Consider the following 22,570-nt stretch of genomic DNA (forward strand, 5'->3'; position numbering starts at 1 on the left):
ACACGATCGTTATTTATGCGGTAATTCGCGCTTAGAGTAAACGTGCCATTTGCTTGTTAAACTTTTTGACTGTTAATGAGATTTTATATTTTAAATCATCAACAGAATTTTTGCTGTAAGTATAGGTTTACTTAGTTTGTCAGTTAAACTCAATAGTTTCGTTTGCTAACGTGTTAACAGTTGAGATCACTATGCTCAGGGTGTTTGCTGTTTCATGTTTACATATTTTGAAGCGTTCTCTGGCTTTTAGAATGGTTTGCTATTTCACATTGTTATATCAGTTTTATTTTACAAAGTTCTATTTTAAAATCAAGTTTTTGAAATGCATTTACTGAGTGTTAAATTTTCATTATTCCATGATTATTGAAACGCGTTCAAAACGTGAGGTAGGCAATTGCTCTATTATTTTAGTTGTATTTTAAACAATAATTTGTTTATTTGTAGGCTAATTTGTGGTGCTCATTTAAACATTTTAGGCTTTTCGTCAAGTTTACTCACCTTAATAAAAATTGTTGAACCTTTCCACGTTTGAAGGGAACCCTCGATGTTTATTTTTTATTTAATTTTAACACATCTGAATGCGAGTGTTTAATTGCACAACATTCTGGAGTCATTCTAAATTAGTGTATTGAATACCTACTATGCAAAAATGTTGAAATCTAGTTGTTGTTTATCCATGCTGCAAGTTTCCGTTAAATGTTATGACGCCAAACTAAACAGTAAGATTTAGTTCAATTGGGAAAATACGCCTAAACCATAGAATACTAAAAGTATAAAAATACTTTGATGGAGTTATGAGAATAATAATTGTGCATAGCCTTTTGACGTAGTAGCTAAAGCACTGTATGCACTTTACAAATGAAGCATCAAACCTTCAAAACAACATCTTATATGAAATTAATGGTCATGTTGTTGAAAAGTTCTCTAATTGATTTTCCACTCTCTTCATTTAATCACACTTTCTTGCAAACCTTTTATTTAAAAAATGCTCGGAAGTGTTATCTGGGAATAACATTAGATAGGCCGATTAAATGATAATAATGACAGACACAGTTTATGAAGTTCAGTGTACCTGCATCTTTTCACTAATCCATCTAAAAAAATATTCTAAAATGCATTGTTTGCTAAATGTATGAAAAAAACAAAAAGGGTTCAGCTTGATAGTATGTTTCTATTAATGTATTAAACTGTACACACGCCAATATTATTGATAGGCTAGGTTGAATGCTTTTTACAGCTCAACGCATACATATTGATTGCTATGTAATTGATTGGATGAGCATGAATAAAGGTGTCAGTTTGTATCACTCTACGCTAACCTTCGGTATCCTTGCACTCACCGTTTCCTTTTCATCACCATTAATCACATGTAACAGACCTAGCGGGACTTTCACAACCATCGAGGTCGCATCATCCAGTGCTAGTGACAATGGCAAATATTCACTAAAGCTATGTTGGTTATCGTTTTGCTATGATCTCTAAACTTGAGCTCTTTAAGCATATAATGATTTAAATTTTATGCATGACATTGTGTTGCGGTAGAGCTGTATTTATGAATTTGTAATATTGCTTCAGTTTGTTGGGAAGCATAGAAGGCTATTTTGAGAATAAGTTTTGCACATAGGCCGATTGATTATGGTGACAAAGCATTATTCTTTATCTACCACCACCAATAGCTGCTCATTTATTGATCCTAGATATTTTGTTTGTAGATTGAGCTGAATAACAGCGGCTAGTGTTATATAAAGCAAGTCATTTACCAGCCTGATTATTTCTTTGTGTGAAAAGAACTGAAAGGCAAAATCTGGAACGTAATCATACGTCTCCCAAATATCACCTGCCATCTGCTACCATGGCTGAGGGTAGCATAGCCGACCTTAGCATAACCAACAGCACTGCAAGAATTGTTGATCTCGCTCCCTCCGAGGACAGTCATTTTGGCAGCTGCCGTCTAGGCTGTGTTCAGAGTATTAAAGTTTTCACATGCGCTTTGTCCATTCTTGCGTGCGTTAATGGCGCTATCGCGGCAGCATACTTGCCTGCTGTTATCACCACTATAGAAGAGCGATTCCAGTTAGACAGCTCAATGTCTGGACTCATAGTTAGTTCATATGAGATTGGAGCTACCATCTCCGTAATTCTCGTAAGCTACCTCGGACATAATGGCCATATTCCATTGATTCTCGGATGGGGCACAGTTATCATTGCCGTGGGCTCCGCTACATTTAGCATCCCACATTTTGTGACCGAATCTTATTCAGAACAACTGATAAAGGATGGTATTCACAAGGATGGCAATGTTACAAAACTTTGTTATGCAAATTCTTCGATGGAGACAGAATCTAGCGAATGCATTTCAAGGACGGGTTCACAAAATGTGCCATATATCGCCATATTTATTATCGCTCAGATCCTTATCGGCATCGGTAGCTCTCCGATTCTTACCATTGGCTTGTCATATATTGATAACATCGTAAAGAAAAAGACTTCTGTTCAATACATCGGTAAGGCTTTACGTTAGTTACGATTTTTGATAAAAACTTCTTAAAAATTGTGTTTGCCTTTCCGCAGTGATACGCGTGTAATATTGTTACCACTGGTTACACGAGTATATATAGAGTTGCACATGTCTTCTGCTGCTGTGGGCTGCAGAACTAATGTTAACAGAAAGTTTTAGCATTCTTGGTTTAAACACAGATATATTTGTGTTTAAACCAAGTTTATATCTGTGTTAGTTCTGCAGCCCACAGCAGCAAAAGACATGTTCAACTGTAATCTTGAATAAGGTTTGTCTATAGCGGCTTTCATACCAACAGCTGCTTCAATTTTTTTTAGCTAGCTTGAACATTCAATACGCAAGAAAGAGCAATTGCATAACGCGACATGAGAAAATATATTTCTGTACTAGTAAGGGCCGTGTGCCTTTTTACTTATTTTTCGTTACATCGCTGTTTATTGTTGTGTTCTTTTAGCATTTGTTTACGCTGCATCCATAGTTGGAGCTGTCCTCGGGTTTGGTGTGGGCTCTGGTATGCTCGTGGTGTATATTGACAGCTTCACCGGATACCTTCCAAAGCAGTTTGATATCACACCCGGCGATAAAGACAGGCAAGCTGTTTGTTTTCATCCTTATGGGAAACATGGTCTATTACAAAGCTGGCAGTAGATTAAATCTTACTATCTTTCAGAGAGTTTTAAAATATGAAGCGTGAATGGCATTGAAGAGATGAATTGATCGAATGCAGGTTTCTTGTTACAAAACTATTCATCTTCCCACAGACCTTTTTAAAGCCAGTATTTGCGTAATATACAACTAGGGCTATATTACCTATATTATAGTACAACAGTAATATAAAACTAGGGCTATAATAAATATATTACAGTACAACAGTAATATCCAACTAGAGCTATTATTTATATTATTAATTATATTATGTTAAAAGAAATAAGAATATCTGTGCTCATTTGAGTTTGGTATTTTACAATCTGAGAAGCCTTCTTGTTTCAAGTTAGTATTGATTTGACTAACATCCATTCAATAGGAAACATTGTCTAACATAGTCCACGCGGTTTGGCATGAATCGATTAAAAGCGTTTCTTTGCTCACGAACCGTGAATATTTCATCATCATTATTCAGCTCAATCAGCTTAGCTGGTCGATATTTTAGGCAAGGAATTTTCTAGATTCATGTTCTTTAGACGCTCTTGCTTTTACGCTGCTGTAAACATAAATCATCCGCTGTGTATTTCCTTGAGATAGTGGTATGAAACGTGAGTGGCACTTTCTGATCACCAATAATAAGTAATGGTGATGTCATATGATAGGTTATGTTTCAAGTGCTTAGTTATTTACTGTGTTGATTTTTAGAATCTACAATAAGGCCACTAACTTACCATTAACTGTTTATCTAGCAAACTTTTTGATCTACAAGTACATAAAAGCTGATAACGCTTTGTTGTGTCCCGTTGTTTTAGCCAGATTCGTGTCTGAAGATAATTTTTCCGCTGCAAGACTGACAAAGACCTCTCATCAATTTTGTATGGGTGAAGCTAAAAACATTAAGCCCTTTAGAGCGATATGTAGAGAGACCACCAACACATTTCTATTGGTCCTCTCAAAATATTTAATAAGAATTATATTCGTCAAAGCTTTGAAGACTGAGTGAGCTGCAGCCGTCATGTTAAGTTTCATGGTATATACTTCTGTTGCAGGTGGGTTGGGGCATGGTGGGCGGGCTTTGTGCTCTTTGCCATCTTGCTCTGCATAATAGCTCCATGGATGTGCATGTTTCCCAAAACAATGAAAGTTGGGAAGTCTACAGGTGGCTCCACCAGCAGCCTTGATGATATAGATGTCCCACCTTCCGCAGATATCACATCCGGCAAGCTATCAGGTATTGCCACTGGAGCGTGTGAGCTTTTGACAAGCAGCCTATATAGCGGTTGATTTGTGCGCAAATATCGATTACAGACCTATAGAATAATGTCCATTCAGAGAGTGTATTTTATCGTGATGGCTATATATACTTAAAGAAAAAAGCATTTCTTTACCTCATTCATTCTAAGCATTCTTTATTCTAATCTGAACTTGAAAGGAAATGAATGTGTAAATAAGAAACCTTTTGGTATTATGTAGTGAACTTTTATGTTAGGTTACATGGCATGATGTCGCACGTGATACGCGTAATCCTAGCATAGATATTTCCTGTGCTCTACTACACGCTTTCCTAAACTATAATTTGCTCTTTCAGTCTGAAATGTAATTTTTTTGTATCGTTAAGGTTTCACAGCCTCTAGTAAAGATCGCCATTGTTTGCCACAACATTAACAGCTGACAGTGACAGAGGGGAACTTTTAGTTTTTGTATTGATTTACTAGTTCTCTGGTGGGATTAGTTCTGGAGTTCTCTGTTTATGTATGTCTGCCTTTGGCATAGAGTTTCCGGAGCCTTTTTCTCAAAACCCTAGTTCAGTTACACCTCACATGGGCATCTTATTTAAGTAGATTGTGTTATCGCGAGATGAGCTAGCCCAAGCGCAGCTCCGGTGATACTGTCATTATCATGATTTTAGTGGAATGCGCTAGTAAAACTAATGTCTTTGCTCAATCCGTCCAATGATTAATATTACACTAAATGAGGAAACTCGTCTCGTTTATCCTTGTCACAACTGCTAGTCGACAACCTTTAAGCACTCTTGAAACTGACTCTCTTGTAGCATCTCTGCTACAAGAGAGCCAGCTTTGAAAATCGGTTGTATTACACCGGACTAATGAGCCTCGTGTGAAACTGCTAGTAGCTCTGTCACTAACTTACATGTAGTTTGCACATTATAATTTTATGGCAGTTGAATGCAAGAGATTTGAGAATTTTTCAAATTAAAGCATGTAGGTCATCAATACTAAAAAGTGGGTGTACAGGTATTCTGATACGGAATGTAACGCACAGAGAATTCGCATGGTGAAAATCCATATTTATCAAAAAGATCATTAACATGGAAAAAACGGTTTAAATCAAAAGAATCAATTTACATCAAACAATGATAAGTTTGTCCAACCTCAAAGTGCAGAATATGATAAAATAGAGCTGATTTTTGTTACAGTATTGATCATGTATCCGCACGAGCAAATAGAAATACGAGTGCATGACGACGAGCGACTGCTGGTAGTTAAATAGGCATATAGATAAGCACTGTGTGCGGTATGAGTGGCTTACCCACAATCCAACTCTAATGGTTCTGCTGTAGAGATGCCAAAGTCATTGCTGCTGTTGCTGAAGAACCCTGTCTACATGCTCATAAACTTGGGCTCAATCTGTGAAATGATGATAGTAACTGGCTACCTAACCTTCGCTGCCAAGTATCTTGAAACTCAGTTCTATATAAGCAAGACAGATGCTAGTCTTTACATAGGTGGGTGTGCAGAGTTGACGAGGGTAGTTTAAGGCTGGTTAGCATTGTATCGTCGTATGTCAGGGTTATCCTCTCAACGACTACTCGTCGACTATGTGCACCGTAAACCAATGGCATCGCTGAAGCAACGCGGATGCGCCAGGAAAGATTGCAACTGTCTAACTTCTCCAATAGTTCATTGAGGATCCTTGACAGCCTGTGCAATGCGCACCATTTCAGCGATGATGTTTGGTCGTCGTGGATTGCTCGATCTATAGTTTTTTTCATGCCAGTTCCTGCGGGACTAGTATTTCATCGTCTCCGTTATGAGAATGCAATGCTGTGGACTATTCGCTGATGTAAACGCTGATGGGTCTGTGATAGTGTGAACAATGTTATCACAGACGATCACCCAAGTATTGTGGGATTAACACTGACATACGACAATATAGTGTGTAACAGCCTTTAGTTTATGATATTTTGATGTAAGAATTAATTCTTTGAATAGACTTTGTCTGACAGCACGTGTCAGCAGTAGAGCATCGCTAGAAAAGTCAGCATTCGTAATTTAATCTCATCTGAGTTTACCTCTGGTCGCTGGTTTTGACTGTAACATACTTACAATGGGTTATGAAAGCTTACCTTTGACATAACTACTGTCAGTAACTGCGTATATCTATCCCATGATGCAAGAGCAGCTAGTGATAGAGTTTGGGTTATTAGAAACCATTGAGCTATCATTCATGTTCCTTTGACTCTGCATACAATTCCTAGATGGCATTGAGGTGAGGCTCATCATTACATAGCAAGCTACTTAACATACCGTATGCGATGTTGAGTCATCCAAAGCTTACATACATACACGTAGGTACTACTTGGGAGGCGTGCAGCCATAGGAACATCTATTTACCTGATACCTGACGCATAATGAATGTTTTTACACATTTAAGTGTGCTCGAGTTAGTTCCTTTTATTTGGCTAACAATTGAGTATCGACTTATTAGTAGATGGTTTAATAATTTTTTATGACCATGTAGGTGGGGTCGGCGTGCCTGCGGCTGTCTGTGGCATTGTGGTACTCGGCTATATTATGAAGAAATTCAAAATGGGTGAGATGGGTAAGTGAGAAACTTAGACATTACTAAAGACTTACAATTGAAATCTTGGTCTGTTCTACCGTTGAGTCAAACTCAAGGCATTTGTTATTGATTGATTTCTGTATTACCTCCTTACTTTGCTGCTCACGCACATTCGCTCTTTCCAAATATTCTACATGTACTATCACTTTGGATGGGAACTACCTACAGGAGAGTGACTGGCTAATCGTTCCATTGATCATTACTTATTTTTAGGTGCAATCAAATGTATTCTTCTACTGAATCTCGTTGGCAACTGTGGCTTCGGAGTGTCTTTTTTTCTTGGATGCGATAACATACCGATAGCAGGTGTGACGACTCCTTACCACAGGTAAACGCGTCTGATGCTTAATTCCTGGTCTTATTAAGAAGTTAAGAAGATTAACATGACTAAATTGTAAATTCATGACAAGAAAGCGTACATGATAATTTATATACGGGAAATTACCGAGATTATGGGGAACTTAGCATTTTCCCTGACGGTTTAGCGGTAGACACAAAAGCCTATTACTTTATATAGATCATCAGGCATTGTTTATCAGAAGTTTTAGTCTCTACAAGAAAGTGCACAACTCCTGCACTGTCTGGGCTCAGTCTTACAGCCTTGAAAGTGGCAGTGATCACCAGTTAATACCGCAAGTTTCAAGATTAATATTTTGTTAACTATTGTAGCTTTGTCTTTAGTAATTCTTACATTGTCAAGGGCGCTGTTGCTTATTTTATTATTTACTAGTAGGCTGACTGTCCCTGCACCGTGAGAAATCGGCATGGGGAATAACTATGTGCACAATAATTCTTAGATGTGGAACGGTGGTCGAATGGCGCAGATGGTAGCGAGCTTGACATCGAATCTAAATATCAGGGTTCGATTTGTGTGCGGTCTATTTTCCTAACACATCTAGCATGGCTTCAGACACTGACGGACTCGGTTCTTATTATAGTAAAAATTTGTCAGCAGCTGCCGCTATTTACTAAAAGCGTGTCATCAATGGAGATAATTAGAATAGATAGTTATTAACTTTATTTACACCGATCGATGCCTGATGCACTGATCAAATTAGACTGTGAGATAAAAAACCAAACAATAGTAGAGTAAATTATGTCTATTGAAAAAAGCTCTTTTTTTGCATAACCCTGTTCTATAATGTAAATTTGGGAGATGTTGATGTCTGGTATAAGGTATCTGAATGATTTGTGTTTATTGAAGGAATGATACTATTATACAACAATTACCAATAAACCTCACAGCCAGCTGTAATGCTGCTTGCACCTGCGAGGATAACATGGATAATCCTGTGTGCCATACTCAGACAGGAATAACATATGTAAACCTCTGCTATGCGGGCTGTCAGTCTAGTCAAGAAGTGAGTACAAGATAAAGGCTTTTCTCTACTTAGAACACACCTTCGAACTGCTACAAATATTAAGTCTCTCTTCCGTCCTTTCAACAGCAAGTTTGTCAGAACACTAAGCTTTACCCTCATGGGTTATTTTTAGCTGCTACCGAATGAGCGTCAAAAGGATTTATTGAATAACATTCTCGAGCTGTAAAACAAAAGAATAATTGTATGTAGCAATCTCATTGTGTTTTTTGGTAACAGTTCTATGTTTCACGTCATTGCTTGAGTCTGGTGTCAGCTCTCTACACTGTCCGCATCACCACTCATATGCCTACACTATTAAGTGCATTTTATGCGCTACACAAGCGAGTCTCGGGTGGAGCACTTGTACGCTCCTGCTGCATATTTTAACTGAATAAATGTCTGTTTGTACAAAGGATTAGCTCATAGGTGAGGTGGCAGCGTGTCAGTCAAATATATGGATGACTTGTGCAACCTGGTTAGGCAATTGATAGCTACCTTCAGTTTCATAATCAGCAGTGCATTTAGTCTGTGTGTTTCATTATTAAACAAAACTAGGTATCCTTGGAGACAACAAGTGCAATGCTTATATTTTTGTTTGGTCTAACGACCAACGTCCTATTTCAATTGGTCCAAAGCTAATTCACCTAATGTCAACTCTTCTAGTAATACGATTGGTCCAATGACATGGTCGGTTTAAAACCAACTCGTCTAAATATATGTTGATCTATTACCTTTAGGAATAGTTTTTCGCCAACATGGAGTCTTCTATGTGTGAAACTGTGGCATCGACAGTTGAATATACTCTCATGCTCTGCACATGTTGGAAATTTTAATCCAATTATCCAACTAGAAAAGGAACAGAAAAATGTGGAAAAAATTGAATCCATCGTTTAAAAAGAATCTAACACTAAACTCAAAAGAAAAGATTTTGAATGTGAGGAGAAAATCTTGACTGTTTTAGCGTGAAGGACAATAATAATATTTTAGAGTCTCTACGAGCGATGACACATAACCTAAAATTTGGAGCTAGTAGTATTATTATAGTGTATAGCGTGGTTTATTATGTTAAATTTCTATCTTCTTTTTGTATTTGGTAAGTTTTTTCGTGCACAAAATTACCTAATTTTACATTTAATCCATCAAAACTTTCGCTATTCCAACTTGTGTGCGCTAACTATAAGTATCTGTTGTAAGTTTCTCTGTCTTCTATCCTTCTTGTCTTTATATCAATGTTATTTTAATCATCACTAGACCAAATGGTATACTGTATGAATCAGTTTTAGACTAAATGTCTTTGGACGAATTGGTCTATTAGACCAGTTTGAACAGTGGAAAAGAAGAATTTTTGGTTAGAATTTTATTGTTGGTTGTTGCAGCGGCAATGCTCCTGCGTCGCCGAGTACCTTGACAGCAATTTCAGCACAGATGTCACAAAGGACTCTTGTCGGAGTGATTGTAAAAACTTCCCATTTTACATGGTCATTCTCTTCATTATTAGCTTTGCAATGGCTGGTACAAAGACCCCTATAGCCGTCATCACTCTACGGTAAGATAAAACTTCTAGCCAGTATTTGTTCATATTATTAACCTCTTCTAAATTTTCTATGCCGTAGACATAGTGCCACTATTTGTGGTCGCTTGCCTAGCGTAAATATAGCCAACAGGAAAATTATATTTACACTAGACAAGCGCATAAAGGACCCATTAGCTATATGTTTTACAAGGAATGGCAACTCCCACAAAAGTACAGTTTTTTGTTGGCGCATCTTTAGAATATTTTATATTATATAGACGGTAGAGTAGAAGTAAGACGTCACATTGATGAAAAAGTCAGTAACGTTGGAAGATAATGAATGCCTAAAATGTGTTAGAGAGAATATATCGACAGTAACTTACAGCTACGAACAACTGTGGCTGAAAACTTTTGTGTGGTAACACTTATTAACACTCTGAAGCCTCGTACGCACAAGCAATCCTCTGATTCTAGACAGTATTAATAACTTTCAATCAACTGTGAAAACACTTAAAATAGCACCATTCCTTTTGAACTGAGCTTGTGGAAATCAATGAAAACACAGAAATCAAATAGAATAATTAGCTTTTTTACATTCCTTTAAAGAAGTGAAGTTTCAGAGGTAAGTGATGGAACATAATGATTGCAGTATCCGGAGTCTAATAGAGTGAGTATATTTGTTATGAATAGAAAAACAAATAGTTGTAATGTGAAGCTCTTGTTGCTGAGGAGAAGAAGCTTTTTAGCTTTGTCTGTTTTTGATCCTTCGTTACCAAGAACTTCAATCAGTCTGTCATTAGCAACTAATGTTTTGTTGGTAGCTATTATTCATTTCTCGGTCGGGTAGGAAAGCCATCAGTGTTTAGCAATATCTCAAGAACTAATTGTCTAATCAATTGAAAACTTGGGAATTATATTGAGAAGGTATACTGCACAAAGCAACCGACATTTCGTAATCATACATAAACCGGAAGTACATAGACACTAAGCACAACTATGAAGCCGCGTTTACTCGGGGTAGATGAGCTGAAAAAATGTTTCCGCAAATTATCTTAGGTCCAGGTTTCAAAGTATTAAAACATAAAGCAAATCTTGTTGGCCGCTAACTATAATAGTAATATAATAGTAACCTTTGAAGTTGTTCTGGAAAGTTCTTTGAGAGGTTACAAAGTACTAATGCAGCCTTCATATTGGCCATTGAATGGATTCCACTCCTTTGTACAGAATTGATAGAATGGCTGGTAGCGCTGAGTCAGTGAGCAGCACAAGTGCTGAGCTTTATCTCATTCGCTGCCCTTTAACTTTCAGCTCAGATTTGGCTTTCCAAATGGCCTGGCAAAATCTCATTCACATCTCATGGCTGTCTGTGTGTTCCCAACCTTTACTTTACACGCAATAAATTGTTTTAGGAAAATATTTACAGAATTAATATCGGCGAGCTATTTGACTAGCTCATTTAGTAAAATTTATTCTCAAGAAGTCATCTCATCTCTGTGGTCAGCTAAAACAAGCTGAATTGAATTTATTTGACAACAGTTGAATATTTAAATCAATAAATAGAAACAGATGTCTAGCGTACGTCTAGCGTACGTCTAGCGTACGTCTAGCGTACGTCTAGCGTACATGCTTTTTAAAAGCATCCATAACAGATGGAAGCTATCATTTCTGCGCCACAAGCTTACCTGTTCATTATTGAAGCAACCGTTTAATCTATATTACAAGAGTAATAAATAAAAAGTGAGGAGTTGAAAAGTGCGTTGAAAGTCTGAGTTTACTAGTGGCAGTGAGAAAGAGACTAGTAGTTATACTAACAACTCCTCTTTGACACTTTTTGCATAAGCAGATTCGCATGTTTTCAGAAAATTTAATTTGCAGACTAATTCGGTACATTGCATCTGACTAATAAACCTAACTTATAGTAAGTCACAGTGGAGTCATGGTGAATTTTGGTGAGTCATGGATGAGACTGGCTTCTACTTAACTTACTACGAGTATTATCAACACTATGCTGCTGGCTTTGTTCATCAAAATTATTACTTTTTTCTTATTACAAAGGAACTTGTCGTCATATAGTTTAGTTGTGGTACTATCACAGTTTGTACTTTTTTCAGGCATGTCAGTGATGAGCTCAAATCTTTCGGACTTGGCATCCAAGTCATGATTATTCGTCTTCTTGGTAAGTACATTAGCTTTATCTAAAAAAATAGGCTACATACTTTGTCTGATCTCATTGCTCACTAGCATAAACATGACCTGTTTTGATGTTTCTATCACTTATCACTAGTTCTTGCATGTCAAATAATGTTTCAATTTTTTTTCTGAGTATTGGATGAAGAATATTTGAGTAGTCATTTAGTAAGTTTGATGAGTGATATGTTTATATGGATACAATGAGTGGTATGTTCATATGAATACATTGAGTGATATGTTCATATGAATACATTGAGTGATATGTTCATATGAATACAAGGTGTGATATGTTTATATGGATACAATGAGTGGTATGTTCATATGAATACATTGAGCGATATGTTCATATGAATACATTGAGTGATATGTTCATATGAATACAAGGTGTGATATGTTTATATGGATACAATGAGTGGTATGTTCATATGAATACATTGAGCGATATGTTCATATGAATACATTGAGTGATATGTTCATATGAATACAAGGTGTGATATGTTCATATAGATACAATGAGTGATATCTTCGTATGAATGCAATGAGTGATATGTTCAAATGAATACAAGGTGTGATATGTTCATATGAATGCATTGAGTGATACCTTCGTATGAATGCATTGAATGATATGTTCATATGAATACAATGAGTGATATGTTCATATGAATACAATGAGTGATATGTTCATATGAATACAAGGTGTGATCTGTTCATATGGATACAATGATTGGCACAGGCGGATATTAGTGTTGTTTTTATAGGCAGAGGATTGCTCTACTTGAAGATATTTTGTAGGAAGTGAAAGAGGGATTTATTGATTGTGTTCTTGAGTTACTGTCATAAAGAATCTAGGCACTAAATACTGAGATGTGATCTTTATAACACTGACATTAGTTTAGTTGCATTTATACCCGACCATGACATTGAGTTTGAGTTCCTAAGTTTCATTCCAGTTGCAACTGGAAGTCAGTTCATTTTTTAGGACATATCAGCTTTTGAGTTGTTATGGCAACATTGTTTCAACAATTATTTCAAAACAGTTACCCAGAAGTTACCTTCTCATAACCGAGTTATGTGTATTTTTGTAGCCCTGTTACCCGCTCCAATCCTCTATGGAGCTATAATTGATTCCAGCTGCATCTGGTGGAAGACAGAATGCGGTGTAAAGCAGAATTGTTTAGTTTATAGCAATGACGTTTTTATATTTAGATTCCAAGGTATGTTGTTGTACATTCTATTGGTTTGCTTGTTATGTAGACGAGGTCAGGTCTGTCCTTAAATATGAAAGCTCTGGGCAGTACATATTCAAACTGACATGTTGTTATTGTCTATGTGAGTTTTTGTTGATCAACATAAGTGTCTTACTGATTTGAAGTGATCCTGTCATTTGCGACATTCTATGTGATTCTTATAAAAAGCACATAGCATTAAAATGGAGGTGTTCGAGTGTTTTACCGCATGAACATGTTTCCTTGACTGGTAGTACATATATTGGAATTTTTCATAATCACTAATCTGCTGGTTGGTTTTACAAGATTGAAATTATGGTATTAGTGTCTTTCGGTCAGACTGTATCTAACAAATTGCATTTTTATGTTATCATTTGTTTGATAAATTTAATAACGCTAGTAACTTCTAACCAAATATTATAGCCTCAGGCCTTATGGCGTAGGTTAGTTAGGCTATCTATATATTAATAATGTAGTCTACTCTTCGGAGTTATGCCATTTTGTAAACTTTGCATGATTTTTGTAGTAATAGTTATCTCTCTTCTCATATTTGTTACACGGTACTAAGGGCGAGTCGCTGAATATCTTTCATTGAATTGGTGGAATTATTCTTACAGGTTTATCTCTGGCATTTCATCTGCTCGGGTCTGTCATATTCTTTATTGCCTGGCTTCTCATGAGAAGAAATTTTAAATCAGTGAGTATCTTACATGTATCCACTTTGAATTTAGGGTCTAGCATAGGTTCTCATAAGGCATTTACAATGATAGCTGTTCCCTATTGGACTGACGGCTAGCAGACAATAATAAGTGACCAATTGCCTGCTAGTCGATCCTGCGGCAAAACTATAAGGCAAAGCAATAGAAAGCATTGAAGATTAATAATGTCACTTATCAGTTAGTCCTTTATTATATTATACTAGCGGAATACCTGGCATTGCACGGGTTTTAAAAACAGCTTATAGACAGTGGCAGGTAATTTAGTTGCCTGCCATTTGCCATCAACTTGGCACATTGTCAATGGTTAATTTGAGTAAGCTAGTATTCGTATTGCTAAACTTACTAATAATATCCATGAGAGCAAGCTTTAGTAACTCAATGCTCAATGTAACGTAATGCAGAGTCGCTATGGTATTTTAATCTACATAACCACTCATATCGCCCATAAAATCCAATGCATCCCGTGTAGCTCAATTGGTCAGCTTATTGCCTGGTGAGAGGGAGGTTTTGAGATCAAATCTTCTGTGGTACGGATTCTTCATTTTGAGATTTTAATAGCTGCAGATGGACAGATGGACAGACACTGAGATTTATATATTTAAACTAGTACACTGGCAGACCAGTGTAATGTGAAAGATCGTCAGGTGTAATATCTATTTGCATAGTTATTCTGCAATACAGCGAGGTGGTCGAGTGGTGCAGCTGATAGCATGCCTAGCTGCTAAGCCTTATGTTCGAGTTCGAATTGCGTGCGATGCGATCTTTTTTCCCCAACATTGAACCAGTGCTTCGAGAAGGCAGATGAACACGGCTCGTATTAATGTAAATATGCGATATTCTTTTACGTTAGAGACTTTTTACCAGCCACCCAACTCAAAAGTACACATTCTGCTCACTACTGTGCAGTTGGAGTTTTGCTATGGCCTTCAGCAGTTTCCTGTTCATTTTGAAAAAGGCCTCTGATGCGATTTTAGCTTTTTTCTACTCTTTACCTAAAATATGTGATCCACAATATTTTTACGGTTTCACACCGGATTTATTGAGTTTGAGTTGTTACATTGCACTAATCTCTGAAGATGTTAGATTAATAGATTTTTATGTTATATATTTGTAATAAGTTATGTGTTTATGTGCACAGCCACACTACTTTAGACTTGTCCAAAATAATGCATTACCAAGCTTGTCAGTTTTTGGAGAATATTTATTTTTGTAGCTTTAGGCTGAAGAAACAAACAAAACAAATTTATATTCAAAATTATATCAACCAATTAAAAGTGACAGATTTTGGGGTTTGTGCATATAACTAACTTTTTCAATTGTCCTTGCTAACCGGGGCAGCATCGTGAGTTCCTTGCTCTTTAGCCTTAGCTTTCATATCTGAGCTGGTCAATTGTATTATAGATGTATATGGTCAGCCAATAAGAATTTTAGTATATTATGTCTATACTCTAATGATACATCATAGAGTCCTAGAGCTATGAATTTTTATACAATGACGTTGATATACCAAAGTTATTCAGTATCAACATAAGTTACACATCAACACTTTCACATACGACATTAATTTGTTTTAAGATTCGCTTTACACACTAGAATGTCAGTATGTTGGAGCAAATATTCCTATAAGAATATGCTGTAATTTGTTTAATTTGTTCCAAAGTTTAAACTCCTACGATAAATTGTAAATAAACACTGCAAATAATTATGCGTGTATTACTGCAATTTTTAAAACTATTTAGAAAACTAAATTACACATAGAAAATTAAACTAATAATCAATAACAATAGATTTATATTGTTACTTCATTTTTTAGACATAAAATGGCATCATAGACACAGAGATACATGCGTAGGTTCAGAGGTAGAGGATAGGTTCAGAGGTAGAGGATAGGTTCAGGGGTAGAGGATAGATACACAGCCATGCGTAGGTTCAGGGGGTAGAGGATAGATACACGGCCATGCGTAGGTTCAGGGGTAGAGGATATATACACAGCCATGCGTAGGTTCAGGGGTAGAGGATAGATACACGGCCATGCGTAGGTTCAGGAGTAGAGGATAGATACACAGCCATGAGTAGGTTCAGGGGTAGAGGATAGATACACAGCCATGCATAGGTTCAGGGGTAGAGGATAGATACACAGCCATGCGTAGGTTCAGGAGTAGAGGATAGATACACAGCCATGAGTAGGTTCAGGGGTAGAGGATAGATACACGGCCATGCGTAGGTTCAGGAGTAGAGGATAGATACACAGCCATACGTAGGTTCAGGGGTAGAGGATAGATACACAGCCATGCGTAGGTTCAGGAGTAGAGGATAGATACACAGCCATACGTAGGTTCAGGGGTAGAGGATAGATACACAGCCATACGTAGGTTCAGGGGTAGAGGATAGATACACAGCCATGCATAGGTTCAGGGGTAGAGGATAGATACACAGCCATGCGTAGGTTCAGGGGTAGAGGATAGATACACAGCCATGCGTAGGTTCAGGGGTAGAGGATAGATACACGGCCATGCGTAGGTTCAGGAGTAGAGGATAGATACACTTCCGTAACTTACTCTAACTTAAACTGGTCGATATTCAAATAATTCATGTATTTTTTATTATTTCATATTTGATTAGTTTATTTGTGGTTTTCATCAGCCTCTTTATTTATACTTACAAAACAGCAATTTTTTGAGAAACTTTGACATCATATGTTGGAAATTACTCCGTGTAGAAAAAAAAATTTCTGCAAATTCTGCATCATCATCTGAATCATTGTCAATCGAAATTTGATTGTATTAGCCATTTGCTAAGGTCATACTCAGTAAGAAAAAGCTATGCATATTTTGCTGATAAACCTTGTCTAGTCGCAAGATTAAACATCTTGTGCAATATTTGCTATGTAATTGCAGTACTTTGAGTTGAAGCATGTACAGATACATAGTATGGCACAGCCTGCTAGCTTTAATTCCCCGCCCCTGAAAACTATCCTTCTCTTTTCTTGCCACTACATGAGGATTTTATTCACCGTTTCTATAGCCATTATGATTGTGTTACATAGAGGTAACCTTATAATTGTGTTACATAGAGGTAACCTTATGCGTAATCATTATTACATCTTGTGTATATAATTAACAGGATGATAGTCACGAGCCCGGATGTACTGAGGAAGTGTCAAAGGTTACACGTCTATAGTTCTATTGCTAATGCATACATATTTACTCCCAAATCAAATATTGCGACAATATTTTGCTACGAGTCATGTTTTTCTCGTTTAGTCTATATTGAAGTATTCATATTTTTGCACGTAGCATTAAAAACATTCCAACATGCTTGATTTTTAATCCATTCCATTGCCATTTTTATTGTGTACCTAGAAAGATTATGCATTTAATATGCAGGCGATCATTATTATTATTTTGTTTATGACTGGTGAACCTCAGTGAAAATCCCCATTCCATTTTACATTCTATATTTTGATAATTTCTAAGTTTTTGCTCATTTCTGCTGACTGTGATGTCTGTTTCTATTATTACATACATACAAATGTATATATAGATATGCTTTGTTTCCACTATATGATATTTGTTCCTGCCCACACGTTTAGCAAATGTTTGTACATGTATTTGGTCAATAAAGTTGAGCGCGTGTTGCCATTAAAGCTCAATGAAGACTGGTCTGTGCTCTGCATACAAGTGCGTAAAACCTCTCACTAAAATAATACCAGACTGTTTATCCTGCCCATTCTTGGATGTCATAATTCAAAAGCCAACTTGGAACATCAAAGATATGGAGGTTAATGGGAGAAATTGACACATTGTGTTTGAAATATCGTTCAACTACTGCTATTCGGTTCTTTCCTGTAGCAATAGCATACGGTCTAGTGAGGGCGGGTGTGCTTATTGTATACTTGCTGCATCCATCATCTCTCTGTAGCACGGCGATGCAACTGGCAAATTTCTCTCCTTCGCAAACATATACCCAGTTCTCATCAGCGGCAATACCGTTTGGCTTTCTACAGGTACGCTTATTAACCCATTGGGTTTTCCCATCCATGGTTAAACAGAGTACTTGACCCAACGAGAAAACAGAAATATACAAGCTAGTTTCATAGACGCATAACTTAAAACTCAGCTGAGGTGTAGACTGGTTGGTCTTTGTTACTAGCTCTACATTTATGGAAGGTTTCCACACACGCTTATCCGTATCCCATATTAGTATGCTCTTGCTGCGGTTCTCCGATACTAGGTAAAACTGATTTGGCGTGGTCACTCCTAGACACTCAAACTCCCTATTAGAGCTTAGTCTAGAACTCGGGACAGTAAATATTGGTATTTGCTCTTCAGTACCCATTTTTAATCCAACAACCAGCAAGTTGTTCTTCACCAGAATAAGGAGCCTGTGAGAAGAGATGGTGCACACAGCTTTCACATTCATTCCAGAGAAATATATAGCTGGATCTTTCCTAGACGGGACTTGCAGGCACCCATCTGTAGTGTTAACAATAAAGTAGTTTTTGTCAGGGAGATAAGACACGCCGTTCACCAAAGTACCTCCAAATGAGGTGCTATAAGAAGGTCTGAGGGTTTGGTTTGTCTCAAGTGATTTAACGGAAGGTGGACTCATTGATGCCGCATGACCCACTACCGTGTTAGAAAGGTTACCAGCCGAAGCTTGCGGTTTAGATGTCCAAAGAGGAATTTTTGCGTCTTGGTAGATGTCTGTTGGTTTCAAGCCGTATTTCTGCAGCGCACATTGCAGCTGTTCAATAGAGCTGTGAACAGATTTAGACAGCTCATTTGTGATGTCTGACAATGCTGACAGCATTTCATCAACCCGCTCAATGTTTTCAACTCTTTGTTCTCGCTCGGCTTTTATCAAAACAATATCTGAAGCTTCTAGAGCAGCCGTTAGCGTCCGGTGTGTACCTTCTAACACCTGCAAAATACATTCTTTTATTACTTTTGATCCGGTGAGCATTACAGTAACTAAATACTAATGCCACTCTGAGGTCGAAATATAGGTCAACTATTTAATCTAGAATTAATCTTCAATTACACGTATGCAATTCTTTTTATAATCTCAAGATATTGTGGCTCCAAATGCTAACTAGGTAACTGACTATCAAACAAACAACAAACAAACCAGCTTCCTAACAAACAATAAAAAATCTACCAGATGAACCAACTCACCATCTAGTAAACAGACTAACAGACCAACAAACAAAAAGCTAACTATAAAACTAAATAAATAATAAAAAAGTAACTACAAAATCCACAAAGTTATCAACCAATTAACAAATTAATAAATACATATTCATAATTATGCAAGAATAATTATTTAAAAAATTTTCTAAATTAATATATTATTGATTCAATTATGTATATTATTCATTCAAATAAATATATTATTGATGCAAATTATCTATTATTGATGCAAATTAATCTATTATTGATGCAAATTAATGTACTATTGATCCAAACTAATATATTATTGATTTGATCTGACCTTATGAGACATTTTACCAACAGTATCAAAAAACCGTACTAAATGTACACCTGACATACACTTGATCATTATCTTGGCAGGACTTGAACTAAACACTACAACTACATTTTAGTGACATATTGTGAGGAGATTTGCCCAAATACTTTGCCAACTTCTACAGCAAGCAAACTTACTGCCAATCGTCACCTAGGCTACGATCAACTTCAAAGCCCACTGGCAAAGACCTCTTTGTGTACATAGATAAATCTAAATACTCGATACGTCTTATCCAAAAAAGACAATATAATTATACTCTACGTTTAATATATTAGAAATGTAGGCAGGCACCTTGAGGACTCTTGATGACCTTATCTGAGCTGATGAAAAGAAGCATTTATAACGTAACATATTTGAGAAATGCTAAAGCTCTAATTCACAATGTTACTTGCACTGGAGTCATTTGTCTATATTCAGCTATTAAGTTTCAGTTACTGACAAACTTTTAGGTTCTGAGAGCCAGTTACTTCTGATCAGCATACATTTTTGGTAGCCTTCTGTGTTGCCTTCTAACATGATGTATGACTAAGTTTTGGTAATGGTAGAACCTAAATATCTATTTGTTCAGCAAACTATTTTTCTACCTTATAAATAGCCGGTGATAAAAAGACTTCCATTTTAATGCTTTCATGAAAGTCACATGACAAATTTATGCACACTAAAATGTTTTTGTTTACATTAAACTGTTTTGTAGTTTTTGAGTGCTTAGGATAAAAATTATACACTAATTTTAGTCATACATAAGGACATAAATAAAAAACAGGAACAATGTGCTGTTGACTCACAGAAACTCACACAAAACCTTGGGTAAATGAAACATTAGCTTCTTAACGACAATCACATCTGACCCCAAGTTTTTGGTCGTTTTTTTGAACTCACTAATCTAGCCAATTATAACACTAGCTATATTCTTCTAAAATCTGAACATAATTTTTTTTACGTCTTGCTACATTTCTATTTTGTCCCTAAGTAAATTATTAACTTAAAATCTTTCACAATGAACACTAGTTTACGATTGATTATAGTTACTTGAATGAATAACATAACTGTAAATAATAACAGTGTTATAAGCTACTTTTTCACAAATGACTGACCAGTAGTATAGATCTCACTTCCAATAGGGAGGCGGCAAACAAGGATAATCACCCTACCATATCATCCCTCTTCCCTAATGATTTTATAAAACTTGGCATCGCTTGTTTGCCCTGAGACCTTAGCAAATTCATCAGCTTGATTCAAAGAAATTTGTTACACGATTCTGTCCTTCGTTTCATCAGGTATTTGTCCTCGACCAAGATATAATACCGGTACTAGTAGTCAGCGAGACAGCCTGGCCACATAAGACTGATATGCTTGTATAAACAACCACAACTAACTGTATCGATAGAAGATGTTTTTATGAGCGGATAAGAGTACTCTAGCTCATACTTCTAAGGTAATAAACCAGAGTTGTTAGATCCTGAAACTAGTGCTCAATCTTGTACGTCTCTCATAAAAAACTTGCGATGAATTAGTCTAACTACCTCACTTAATATATGGCTATAGAGTGGAAAAAACAATTTATACTCTAGAATATAGGGACTTATAATCACTTAATTTATACTTAGTCTTAATAATCTCATATGGAGGAGTGTTCACTTAGTATGACTTGATATTCATTGCCTGAGGATTGCTTTAGTAGCGTGAACCATAAGTAGCAAGAGCGACATATTTGAAAAGTTGTACACACCAATCTTCAGTGTATCTCTACATCATCTCTTTAGCAATAATTATTACGTCAATATTAATTCATACTTTTTTGCCTGTAAACATGCATTAACCTGGCAATCATAATGTAACATTTCTGTATGCGTATTAGCAATTTTTGGATTTAGATGCTTATCATAAATGTAGCAATATGTTATACAACAATGTTTTGTTAGCTTTTAGTATAAATATATACATAAATAAATATACTTTTAGCATAGGTTGATTTGTATCGGCAAATAAACTTTAATACCATATTTAGTTGAATGTGCCTTTTTTACGATGCAAAAGGTTATATACATGTGCTATAAATACTATCCAGCTTTTTGAGACTTGCACAATATAACAATATTTAGTGAGTAAACATTAATACCAGTGCATCATGCACAGGATGACTTTGAGACTAGATGTAATGCAATACGCTTAGATTTGGGGTAATTGCAATTTCAAATCTTTAGGTTTTTACCACAATTTTTTAAAAGTCAAAGGGTTATGAGATTTTAGTCATCACCAAATATTTCTCACTTTTAAGAAAATAATAAAAAGGGTTAATAACAATAGACTAACAACATCCAGACCAGGAGTAACAAAATACCTCCAAATCAGACAAAGACTTCATTACACTTAGGTCCAACGACTCGTGACAAGATATACCAATATTTACCTTTACTTCTTTGGTGAGGACTTGAGTGAAGCAGCTATCTACATCATCCATGATACAATTAGCACCAGGTGGTAGGAGTCGTCTCATCTCTTGCAACAGCTGACATTTTCTCTTATTACCGTCTTGAACGGCAGTTTCTAAAATCTTTGTGAGCTGCCGCCGCTTTTTAATTACATTTGTTCTTGCCTTTTTTGCCATCGCATCCAAATCTTCGCACGTATGCTGGTTAGGCATGCAGTCATTAGCAAAACATGTGAAACACTTACTGTCGTCACACTGACTGCAGAAAAGAACATGAGGCTTCTTATGTTGTTTGCATCTGTCTCGTATACCCTTTAGAGCTTCGACGATGTTTCGTATTTGAACATTTATTGGCAATGTGTCTAATGATGATATTTTCATGAATTCGCTTTTCTCACACACAGGACATTTTAGCAGGCCCCATTCTGGGCGACCAGACTGGGGCATTGGCGATGTATTCTCATACGTGACCATCAGGCATGCACGACAGAACATGTGCTGGCAACGGAGCCCAACAGGATCAGTAAATATTTTCTTGCACTCAACACACTCGAGTGCTTCGCATAGCACATCC

At 36.5% G+C, this 22,570-nt stretch overlaps 1 protein-coding gene across 1 annotated transcript; it reads left to right on the forward strand.

Moving 5' to 3' along the window:
• Nucleotides 1-26: 26 nt before the first annotated feature.
• LOC137404000 (solute carrier organic anion transporter family member 3A1-like) lies at nucleotides 27-17,682 on the forward strand. Its single transcript, XM_068090160.1, has 13 exons — nucleotides 27-115; nucleotides 1,713-2,504; nucleotides 2,973-3,108; nucleotides 4,213-4,394; nucleotides 5,745-5,909; nucleotides 6,926-7,006; nucleotides 7,241-7,355; nucleotides 8,232-8,388; nucleotides 9,765-9,934; nucleotides 12,013-12,077; nucleotides 13,177-13,305; nucleotides 13,935-14,014; nucleotides 17,160-17,682. Exons 2-13 carry the CDS (start codon nucleotides 1,853-1,855, stop codon nucleotides 17,214-17,216), a joined length of 1,989 nt encoding a protein of 662 aa, XP_067946261.1. The 5' UTR covers nucleotides 27-115; nucleotides 1,713-1,852; the 3' UTR covers nucleotides 17,217-17,682.
• Nucleotides 17,683-22,570: the final 4,888 nt, after the last annotated feature.

Source organism: Watersipora subatra, chromosome 1, assembly GCF_963576615.1.
Source record: "Watersipora subatra chromosome 1, tzWatSuba1.1, whole genome shotgun sequence".
Classification (NCBI taxonomy): Eukaryota; Metazoa; Bryozoa; class Gymnolaemata; order Cheilostomatida; family Watersiporidae; genus Watersipora; species Watersipora subatra.

Excerpts from the sequence above, each read along its gene's own strand:
- LOC137404000 (XM_068090160.1), top strand. The coding sequence starts at position 1,853 with ATGGCTGAGGGTAGCATAGCCGACCTTAGCATAACCAACAGCACTGCA. Across the intron at positions 7,356-8,231 it reads GTGACGACTCCTTACCACAG|GAATGATACTATTATACAAC; the intron begins GTAAACGCGTCT and ends TGTTTATTGAAG. Across the intron at positions 8,389-9,764 it reads GCTGTCAGTCTAGTCAAGAA|CGGCAATGCTCCTGCGTCGC; the intron begins GTGAGTACAAGA and ends TGGTTGTTGCAG.